General features: G+C 39.4%; 2 protein-coding genes across 6 annotated transcripts in view; one reads left to right on the top strand and one right to left on the bottom strand.

Annotated features, from left to right (window-relative positions):
• Positions 1-12080, bottom strand: part of COA1 (cytochrome c oxidase assembly factor 1) — a 131724-nt gene that overhangs the window by 11899 nt on the left and 107745 nt on the right. The gene's annotated exons all lie outside the window — the stretch shown is intronic.
• The window catches only part of STK17A (serine/threonine kinase 17a), a 61155-nt gene that overhangs the window by 27182 nt on the left and 21893 nt on the right, over positions 1-12080 (top strand). Inside the window, exon 2 of the mRNA XM_048839097.2 lies at positions 1035-1247. Within this exon, the coding sequence (XP_048695054.2) occupies positions 1035-1247 (213 nt within the window). The remainder of the gene's footprint in view (positions 1-1034; positions 1248-12080) is intronic.

Raw genomic sequence — 12080 nt, 5'->3', positions numbered from 1 at the left:
CCAGACCATGCACCCCCTCCTGCACCCTAGCCCGGAGCCCCCTTCTGCACCAAACTCCCTCCCAGAGGCCACACCCCTCACCCCCTCCAGCATTCCAATCCCCTGCCCAAGCTGGGAGCTCCCTCCTGCACCCAAACTCCCTCCGAGGCCCTGCATCCGCTCCATTAATATAGTAGAAATGTGCAGCCCATGACGACTTACCAAAATCCATGGAGTGGCCCCCCTGTGAAAATTATTGCCCACCCCTGCTTCAGGGTCTGATGCCAGATGTGTTAGAGTGGTTTTTCAATTTCTGTTCAGTTCAGGCTCTGGTTCCCCCAGGCTATTTTCAGCACTACTCATCAAACTACTCGTAAGTGGGAATTTGCAGAACTACTCAAAGAAGAAATTAAGGTCAGTTCAGTGTTCTTTGAGATGGCTCTGCATACTCATACATCCCTCCCACCTTCCCCTCCTCTGTCTTTTTGTTCTGTATTTCTGGCTTGGTGGTGGAAGGAGATGAGGTGGTAGAGGGCACTGTGCCTCCTTATATAAGCTTGCTTCAGAACATTCAGGGATGCTGGGGTGCGGGGGAATAAGAGCACAGGCACTTTAACATGGCTTGGAGACTGTTCTCCCGTTAGGCATCTTTGTGCGGCACGCTACCCATAAGTGGAATATGCAGAGCCATCTTGAAGAACTCTGGTTACAAATAAGTAACCTTCACTGCCTGAAATTGATGGATTTTTTTTTTCTACTGAAAGGCTCAATTTTTGTAGATACAATATGGTACAGTGAATAAACGTAAAATATATTCCAGTTTGAGCTGTTACTGGTTCCAGCATTATCCCCTGTTTTAAATGTAGGGAATATCACTGATACAGAGTGAAAACTCTAAATTTGGAACATATTCTAAATGTTCCCACTGTAGTTTCTTTTGAGTTTTCTAAAATATTTTAAATTAATTTTAAATAGTCTGATTAAAATTTGACTAGTGATTTTAATACTTAATTTAAGGATCATCCATCTGATTTAATATTTTGCTTTAATTCCAGAGGGAAGTTTGCAGTGGTGAAGAAGTGTGTCAAGAAAGATACAGAAAAGGAGTTTGCAGCAAAATTCATGCGAAAAAGAAGAAAGGGCCAAGACTGTCGAATGGAAATAATCCATGAGATAGCTGTCCTTGAGTTGGCGCAATGTAACCTTTGGGTCATTAATTTACATGAAGTTTATGAGACTGCAACAGAGATGATCTTAGTTCTGGAATAGTAAGTACTAGTCTCATATTGTGGGGTCTGACACTTTTTCCCCATTTTAGAGTGTGTGTATGTGTGTGTGTGTGAGAGAGAGAGATACTCACACTAAGTAATTTCTTGAATTATTTGCTGAAAATGAAAAATCTAAATACTGTGCACCCAAAAGACAAGAAATTTGAAAACTGATATTTCATTGCTGAGTTGCTTTAACCACCTGGTTTTTGGGTCTAGAAGAAAGAATGATGAAATCAGGAATTACAAGCAGTTATGTGGGATCAAGTGGCTATTGTGGACTATATCAGTTTCCCTAATCTAGTTGAATTTATAATCTATTTGTAATAGGTTGCCCTGTTTGTAATATGCTTTTAGCTTTGTGGTCATGTGTTACACTAACTTCTCTAGATACATTATTTCATTAGAAAAATTAATATCATGTGAAGATACAAGACAGTAGATTCTCTCTCCTGGTAGAAATTGGGGTGGAAGACGCCAGGCATGTGCCTGCTTTGTTCTATAGGCTCAAACATAAACATACTAGTTGGGCTGACTATGGGCCTGTATATCCCTTTTGAATACAACTCATTTTTCCTTGTGCTGACAGCTGCCAACTAGCGCCCCTTCTTATAGTGATGTACGTTAACCACTGCCTTACAATATTATTGCAGACAGGTTCCTAGAGAGAGCTGAAACGTCAATTATTTTTCTGTCTCAAGTAGAAATATAAACCTCTTTCAGAAAAGGTTTATTCATTGGATCTGCAAAGTCTCTGCTACTTTCTTGCTAGTCAGACTGAAATAAAAGCTAGTTTGAAGGAAGAAGTTAGCAATGGCACTGTGCTTCAACTACAGCTTCCAGTTTGTATTCTGCCACTGAACATACCCATGGCATCTTGAAGCCCTCCTATTGGAACAGATATTGCTGATGTCCCATTTGTAGTGTGTCTTCTGCACTGGATTGTTCTGCTAATAAGACTGTTCTTTTTCCTGTGCACCAGAGAAGAAGGCAGGTTTTGTGGTTAGGGCCCTAGGCTGGGGCTCTCAGATCTGGATTCAATTTCCTGCCCTGCTACAGATTTCAAGTGGCTTTCCTAATGTCACACAATTTCTCTCAGCCTTAGTTTCCCTTTCTGTAAATTGGGGGTAAAATATGTGTTCTCCCCCTGCTCCCTAGAAATTTTATCTGTTTAGACTATAAACCCCTCAATGCTGGGACTCTTACTACATGTATATACCCCACTTAGCATATCAGAGTCTCAATCTCTATTAAATTCTCCATAGGCTACTTCAGTACAAATAATAAAAATCCCTTTTTATGCTGTTCCAGTAGGCGTATTCTAGCTGAACCAATGCTTGCTAAATAGCTTGGTGTTGAAGTTTCTCAGATTCTTGTTCATAGGCTAAAATGTGGATTATATGAAATTGTGATCAGGGCCTTATGCTTACCCATCTCCATACTTCTGAGCAGCTCAGTTAAATGGAAGAGAGGCTGTAGAAGATCAATGGGAATTTGTTTTTAAAATAAATAGTGCACTACAGTAGAACCTAAGAGTTATGAACCCCAGTTATGAACTGACCATTTAACCACACACCTCATTTGCAACCAGAAGTACGCAATCAGGCACCAGGAGAGACCCCAAAAAAGGAAATACAGAACAGTACTATGTTAAAAGTAAACTACTAAAAAGGGTAAAGCAGCATTTTTCTACTGCATAGTAAAGTGTCAAAGCTGTATTAAATCAACGTTCAGTTGTAAACTTTTGAAAGACCAACCGTGTTTTGTTCAGTGTTACGAACATTTCAGAGTTACTCACAACCTCCATTCCCAAAGTGTTCGTAATTCTGAGGTTCTACTGTAGAACCTTGTTATAATAGGTATTTTCTAAAAGTCAACTCTTGTTATATATTCTTTATGTGCACTACAGTATGCAGATTGTCTATGGAGTGTAATTGAGTGAGGTATAGAAAACTGGAATAGCGTCTGTATTTAGTTTATTGCCAGTGATATTTAAACAAAATAGCTAGTTTCAAAATTTGAATCCAACAGGGATGTGGTATATGCTTAGACACCAAATCCAGAAGTAAACAATTGGCTTTTTTTGTGACACATGGAATACAGAACTGCTGTTTTTTTTTATAGGAGGAGTTAGTACTTCATTACACATACAAAGCACATTTAGGATTGCAAACTACAAAAACACACTTCCACTGACTTCAGCAAATATATCTGGACACTTTTCTAATGTCAGCATGTTCCAGTGACATGTTGAAACAAAACTGGTCTGAGTGTTAGTAAACTTCTGACCTTCTGGATTCAGAGGATTAATAAACATACAGTTTAGACTGAAAACTCTTTTTAGGGCAAGGTACTGTCTCTATACACTCTCTTGTACAGCATATAGCAAAATGTGGCACCCCTGATCTTAACTGGTGTGGTTGGACACTACAGGGGGTCCCTGGTATATGTCGCTGTTGCGTTCTTGAAAAAGGCGATGGATACCGAAACAACGGATACTGGGGACTTTTTCTCCATAAGAAATAATGGCCTGCCCCACCTCTTACCACCCAGTTCTGCCCCCTCCTCTGAGTGCGCCCTGTCCCTGCTCCTCCCCCTCCCTCTCAGAGTCTTCTGCACACTGGGGAACAGCTGTTTCGCGGTGTGCAGGAGGCGCTGGGAGGGAGGGGGAGGAGTTGATAGGTGGCCCACAGGGCCACTGGCAGACAGGAGGCGCTGTCAGGTGTTGGCTGCCGGTGGGTGCTAAGCACCCACAGAAAAGCCACACAGAAGGTGAAGCGACAGATATGCAGATTGGGGCCGATGTGAATCGGAACACATTCCCCTATTGATGAGCGATGGATACATGAAATGACAGATAAAGGGGAGACGTGCACCGGGAACCCCCGTATTGCAGTAAATACAAAAAAATCCACGGTATTATATATATGAATAAATCCTTGGATTAAGTGGTGATTGAAATTGTTTTCTGAGGGAAGAATATTTAGGAAATAGTCTCAAAAACAGAGCCACCTCTGTCATCTACTAATACTTTTGCAATGTCTTTGAAGGATGGGAGAGGGAGACTTTGTCTAAAGCTATAAATCCTCCCTTCCTTAAGTGGTTTCAGGAGCATTTTTTAACACAAATAAGTTCGTTATTTTCATCAAGGTATTTATAATGCACCTGTTGACAGAGTGCATAGGTGCCCATTTATGCCTAACACGATTTAAATAGGATGTAATTAGCTTGTCTAATCCAGAAAAAATAGATTTGAGGTGGTATAAATGTCTAGTCCACTTGCTTTATGGTGGTGGCCAAAGTGAGACCTGTTGCCTCGTAGTGTTTCAACTTTCATAAGGATCCCAACAAAGTACTGAGTGCAGCTAGTTGTGAACATGTAGCATGAAAAATCTAATATTGTTTCAAGTTTAAAGTAATAGGGTCCACCAGAGTGGAAATAATGGTATACAGTTTTCATATTTTGATCTGGGATCTTCTATCAATGGGTACAAAGTAAACTGACCCTCCCTCCCCTTTGGGTCATATTTTATGTGGAAAGCAAGGCTTTTCTGGCAGTGGATAGTTTAACTTCCATCAGATCTAGTTTTCTAGTACAAAAGTTGAACTGAAGCAAATTGTGTTCACTTTGGCCCCAAATTGCTACTCATGTCTTCCTTGGATGTCACTCCTGCCAATTCATCATATCCGTTAACACACTGATACGTGACTACCCTTATAACTATTGTAAGGGGTCCTTCTAATCATCTGACATGAAGAGCTCTGTGTAAGGAAAACTTGTCTCTTTCACCAACAGAAGTTGGTTCAATAAAATATTACCTCACCCACCTTGTCTCTGTAATATCCTAGGACCAACACAACTGCAACAACACTGCATGCAAACAGATAGTGACAGCTAGGCTTAACTGCAGCCATTAGGTTCCAGTCAGGAGCTTCAAATTAATCACTGTGTAGCTTACACATCAGAACACTTTGGCTACACTCTACCAGAAACAGTAATATTATGCCATTTGTATGTTACTATGTCAATATGGAAATGAAACTTATCTAATTAAAATACTCTGCATTATACGGCTCCTCTAGGTATATCACTGCTGCTTCTTTGCTGTCTCTAAACAACTGATTTTCTAGAAAATAATGTATAGACAATATTTTTTTTATATACTAGGTTGTGCTGGCCAGGTATTTAGACTAAACTTCTCAGACCAAGAACAGTCAATATGTGCCTTATGTAGTATGAAATACATTCTTAGCACTTCATGAAGTATAAAATGAATTCATGAGACTAACTTTTTGTGGTGCAATACACATGAAGACTGTTCTTTGATATTAACCTGTGCATGATGTATGAATTCATTAAAGTTTAATGACAAAATTTGCATTGTTTTAAGACACAGATAATTACATGAATGTAAAAGATGACATTTTCCTATAATTGGTCCTAAACACACCTGCGAAATCTGGCCTCAAATGCTGTCTTAAGTTTTTAATACTATTTTTAAAGAAGTCAAAAGTAAATAAAATATCCCTTGTAGATAAAGGACAAGGTTTTTAAACTTAAAAGGAAATCCACTTTTCCATGAAGAAGCTTGTAGAGCTATTTAAAATTTGACACTGCAGATCCTTTTTTCCTCTTTCTTGTACTTGCAAGGACTCCAGTAGAAATATAAAATAAGTATGACACTCATGCAGCATGGTATTTAGCTGCCGCCTTATGTAATTTGTGGGAAGAAAATAAATTCAGTACTTTTTTCATTTAAAAACAAGGCATACTGCCATAGAACTAAAAACTTCCTGTGTGCAAAAAATAACCTAGTACAATAAATATGTATTACCTACTATAGAGAGTGTCCTTTTTATTTCCAATATAGGGAACAAGGTAACAGTTGCCTCTGATATAGGGGTTCCCTAATGTGGTATGCCTGCCCCTGGGGGTTTGCGAGACATCTCTGTGGGGGATGTGGGAGAAATTATGCAACAGTGGATCTTTCTGTCTTTCTTTCTTTATTACATTTTCCTAATAGGCTACTCAGACGAAGCTTCAAAATTCTGTGGGAATTTGTTATATAAAATGTGGTAGTTAGTTTGTTTCAAAATGTACCAATGAGAACACAGATATACAGAGATGCTGACGTACAGAGCCCTCACATCCAGTCACGGTTCAGCGTGGGTTTGGTTGTCCAGCAACTGTCCAGTCTAACTGAGCTCAGAACTTAGTCGGGTGTTTTTTAGTTGTATATGTCACACTATAAATAGTGAAATATGGACAGATGGCTAAAGGCAGGTAGTGATAAGAACACACAAAGTATCAGTAATGAGACAGGCAGGTGCGGGCAGCTGGTAGATTTGGAAGGGGTACACAATAAGAAACTTTGGGAGCCTCTGCTCTAATACAATAGGATCATAATGTTCTTCTGCATCCCTAGTGGAAAGTCCAAGGTGAAGAGGAACTATAACATATTGGTTAACCAGTAGCTGATGCTTCCTCCTTTATCTAATTTGCAAACTACATGAAGTGGCAGTTAAGGTTGAGGTAGGATACATTCCATCCACCCAAAACTTTAAGAATGGAAATAAGTCAATGGGAAAAAATTGTATGTTCTTTTCTACCTTCATATAGTCTACAACAATATTGACAGCGAACATGAAAACTATTCCATAAAGCTTTCACTTCTACTTCCAGCAAATGACACTGGAATACAGAAATGTAGGTTGTATGTTGGGAGATGGGAATTGATATATGACTAATGTGCCAGTCAGCAATGTCCTGATGTTGATATTTGGTCCCTGACCAAAATTTAGTGGTTTAGTGAAAATAGCTGGAGTATCTAAAAAGCTGTTCCTCCCCCCCCAAGCCCTCAAGAGTCTCAAAGTGGAGAAGAGAAGCATGCAGATTCAAAAGTCTCTCCGTTCTGATCATCCATGCTGTAGCATTTGTCAGTTGTAAAGAGAGAGATGTCCCCTTGCCTTGTATTGGTCTCTGGCACCTCAGTATATAATGTATAATAATGAAGTGGAAAAAAAAGTTAGAGCATGAATGAATGAAATTATGCTCAGAATTCAAGTAAGTTCAACAAAAGATGTTGAAATCTTGTGTTTGTCATGCAGGCCAAAAAGAACTTCACCATCACAGTGCATTTTGAAGTCCCAACCAGCAGAATTGTTTTGGGTTGTACACTGTGTAATGAATCTTCACCACTTTGATACAGAGTAGTGTTTCTTAGACTCATAAACTTTAAGGCCAGAAGAGGACCATCATGATAAAGATTAAGATTCTGCCACAGGTACTTTTAGTGAAAGTCAGGAACAGGTCACAGTCAATAAATAAAAATTCACGGAAGCTGTGCTGGTGGGCCTGGGGACTGCTGCCCCAGAAGTAGTCACGGAGGTCCTGGAAAGTCAGAGAATCTGTAACGTCTGTGACAGAATCTTATCCTTAATCATGATAATCTAGTCTGACAACCTGCACATTACAGGGCACAGAACCTCACCCTCGTGTAGTGTAGGCCTTTATCCTCTGGCTGAGTTACTGAAGACCCCTAATCTTGACTCAGAGACTTAAAGTTACACCATTTACTCTAGTTCAAACCAGTGGGTGAGCCATGCCCTACACTGCAGAGGAAGGTGTATCCTCTCTTACTTGATTTTCTTCCCACTCACCATTAGAATCAGGTATGGAGATTACATGAGCATCTCCCAGCCGTCTTCCCCAGATTCCTAGTTTAAAGGTCTTTTAATCAATTGTGCCAATTTTCATCTCAGAAATCTACTTCTGTCCCTACTCAGATGGAGTCTATCCCATGAGTACAGTTCTCTGTCTGTGAATACCTCCCAGTGGTCAAACGTCCTAATGCCCTCCTTACAGCACCATTGCCTGAGCAGTCTGATTATCATAATCTTGTCTCACCTTCGCTCTCCTCTAGGGACAGATAGAAAGCCACTGACGATTACCCGAGCCTCCATTTCTTTAAGCATCTTCCCCAGCCTGGCGTCGTCTTCCCTGATGCATCCCAGCGAGAATCTAGCAGTATCACTTATTCCAACGTAAAGGACAATAAGTGGATTCTTTCCTACTCCCATTAAGCTCCTCTTCCACCTCAGATCCAAATTCCATATCTTAGCTTCTGGCAGACAGCTCACCCTTCAGTTCTCTTTGTCAGCTCTGGTGATAGCCTTGTTGCCCTTCTTAATAGGGAGTCCCAATCACGTAGACCTGTCTTTTCCTGGTGTTGGTGTAGTTTTCCGGCCTTCCCCCTTCTGTTCTTTCTGGCTGCAAGTCATCTTGTCCTGTTTTCTCACTTGCAATCTTCTTAGAGTCATCCTCTATCCTCCTGGGGCTCCAAACTCTGGCTACCTCCATTGACTCTTCCCCTCTTCTTGTAGGACTAGTCACTCTTCTCTTCTTCCTTGCCTTCCCATCTTCTGTTACTGCTTGCCTGTCTCCTTCATTTTGCACCTCAGCAAACCTGTTCCTCAGCTCTATTTCTCCTTCACTAGCCAGTCTTTTCTTCTGCCTTATAGTCACATGCTTCCACTGGCCACTTTCCTCATCCAGTAGTTTACCCTTACAGTTGACTTCTTTAAATAATTTCATTAATAAAATTACTTATTTGATCAAAATTGAAAATCTGTAATGGCAGATGTGTCAGGGAATTGAGGAAAACAAGATATATGCTTTGATTTTTTGGCTCACTTTACTCACTAAGGTTCTGGAGCTACTTGGTGAGTTCTGTGCACTGACCTACGATTTAGACCTATGCCATCTTAGCTGTTAAAATCTCATTGACATTGGATCAGTTATTCATTTTGGAGTGTTGCCTTCCAAAAGGGAAATTGTAACACCAGGTCAAGAGCTCTCTTTAGGGTGATGCCCGATGGGACGGGAAACAGGAGCTTGGGCTTGTGCCAGTAAACCTTACTGTCTGGTCTGGGCTATGGGGAGGAATGGAGTTCTAGCCCCACAGTCCTGCAGCTGAAGATACTTGGCCATATCTGTGCTTTTTTTGGTCTTGGCTGGGGCTTTTCTCCCCTGGAGAAAAATAGTTGATTTGAAGATTTTTGCAAGAACAAGACTTAAGGGGGGAGCTCAGCTGGACAGGGATGATCTGATTCCAGCTGATTAGTGGGACTACATCCAAAGTTGAAACAAGTATGTGAATCCCATTTATCTGCATTGTTGAACAGGAGGGCACAGAAATCCTCTTTTGGAACATAAACTCTCTAATCTTTCTTTTTTGAGAGGGGGAGGGAACTACTGAAAAATTGTGGTGGGACAATTCTGGCAATACCTGGAGTCCTCAGACTTCCTTGCTCTGTTTCAACCTGGCTTTTAGGACTGGGTATTTATATGGAAACTGCTGGCCTCATTCTGGCAATAGATGAACATTAGATCTAGCTTCCTTTTTATACTCTTGACCCAGTGAGTGTTTGGATACTGGCAGAGATAGATGGAGTTGCACTAGAATGACACACTTTTTCTTCTCTGAGAGGTCACCTAAATTGGGTAGTTATCTGCCAGGGCTCTGATGGACAGGGTACAACAGACTTTTGTTGTCTCCCTTTCTGTTAATTGAGTGTATGAACTCACTAACATAAAATTAGATAAAAATGTATTCACTATTAAACTGAATACATATTTACATTTTAGTAATGATTAGCAATAAGATTTCATTTGAAATTTCAAAAAAAATGCTGCATGGTACTTGCTTTCATAAACAAGGCAGTATAGTAGAGGCAAGTGACTCCAACTGCTATAGCTTTTATGTTTTGAAAAAGACTCGCCTCTTGAGTTGTTCTACTTCCTCTGAGTCTTAGTTAAATTACAGGTGTAGTGTTGAAGACATAAGCATCCAAAACTTGTGCTCATTACTTTTTTTACTCTATCTAAATTGTATTTTTAACACCTGTTCTTATGAAGATTCTGCTACACTGCAGTCTGTGGTTTGTTTTCCCATGAGCATTTCTTGTGGAGGTAGATGAGGGGTTGGGAGAAGCTCCCAAAACTGTAATTCCATAATGACTCTTCATTCAACAAGCTGCAATTTAAAAGGCATTTAGGCTCTTGAAGAGTAAATGTTGTGCTAAACATTTCTGTTAATTGGGTATATGGTACTGTTCTTGATTATTTTTACCGACATTGAATGGACTTAATATTGCAAAATAAGGTGTAAATCAATCAGTGCTTCTTTAAGTAATGATATTGTGATCTTGTTAATTCGACTTCACTTTACTGCTTTGAAACAATGACTTACACCATCTTGTACCAATAGAGCCTTTTTACATCGGAGAATAACTAACTGTCTAAATAAACCAACTTGTGGGGTTACACCATGTCTGTTGTAGACATTCATAGTTAGGAACTGAGTACACTTTATTCTTGTAGGGGTCTTGCTTTAAATAGCGCTTTAAAGTCTGAGTGTAAAAACTTTTTACCTAGTGAAATCAATACCCCCCTCCTACTCCCACCCCCCACATACACACAATATATCCTGGAACATTTATTTGTTAAGGACAGTGAAAAGGTTATACTGTCAATCTGAAACAAAGCAAAAAGGCTCTGATCTCCTCCCCTCTACCCCACCAAAAATAGTACCATATATACAAGATGTCCCCTTTTGCTTCTCTATCTCAGCAGTGTCTATATAAGTCGTCCTGTGTGTTTAGACCATTTGACTTTTGACGTATATGCACATATACTTACTGAGAACCATGCATGGCTTTCTGAGCTTTGTGTGGCCTACTTAAATTGTAGGAAAAGAAAAAGGAAACTCTCTTGTTGGAAGTAAGATTTGGTAAATGTTAATACTGGACTCAAGCAACTTTATCTTTATTTAGGAGATATATATCTATAATGAATTCATTATACATGTGCAAATTGTGTGATATAAATTAGCTATGATAATCTGACATTGCTATAAGTTTATTTTAAACATACTATTGTTTTTGCTTCCAAAAAACTGAACTGCAGTATAGCTAGGAAATACATAAAACAATGTACTGTAGTGCAGTTGGCACAACTTGACATGAATAGTCAGTAGACTTTTGTTGGAGTTCATTATGACATTGTACTTCTAATGACTTGTGACTGAGTTGGCTCATGGCTAGCAGACTGTTTTTGCTTAAGGGCATCAATTATGCTCACTGTGCCATAATGATACACAAAACAGTCTAGCAAAAATTTCTCCTCTTGTGTTTCTGTAAAGGGTCACTAGTTATTTTATTCAACAACATGTCACAGTGTGTTTTAAATTCTATCCAAATACGTCACCACCATATTCAGAGTGTGAATTGCCTGGAAGAAGTTGTCCTTTTTCTGTCCTCTAAAGTGCAAAAATTAGTATTCAAGAAAAGCTTTGTGTGAATTTTGAAAACATTTCTGCTTCATATTTGCAATTGCTCTTTTATAAGACTTCTGAAATTATATAGCATGTCCAAAGTATAAGAGAAAATCCCAGCACATTAGGTTTTCGTCAGATACTAAAGGCCAGAATTGAACAAGTATTTATAGACCTAAAGATGCAAATAGGTACCTAGTGTGATTTTTCAAAAGCACGTAGGTGCCTAACTTCTATTGTGTTAAACTTTTTTAAAAAGTATTAGGAAGCAGGAGGGCTCAGTGTTCAAAAATGTATCTGAAGCACAAATTTTAGCTGGAGTCTTGAACTGCATCTTTACATGAAAATAGTGATGATTTAAAATAAATGCGTTTTAAAATAAATTTGCAACCTCACTTACATGCCTAGCTGAACCTCTGAGGTACTGATCTGCACAAGCAAAATCAGATTTCAAATATGTTTTTTTCCATATGGTTGTACTGATATAACATCTTCTTTG

This window comes from Caretta caretta, chromosome 2, assembly GCF_965140235.1.
Source record: "Caretta caretta isolate rCarCar2 chromosome 2, rCarCar1.hap1, whole genome shotgun sequence".
NCBI classification, from domain to species: domain Eukaryota; kingdom Metazoa; phylum Chordata; order Testudines; family Cheloniidae; genus Caretta; species Caretta caretta.
Note: the sequence above shows the minus strand (reverse complement) of the source record. Positions and strands in the feature narration are given on the sequence as shown.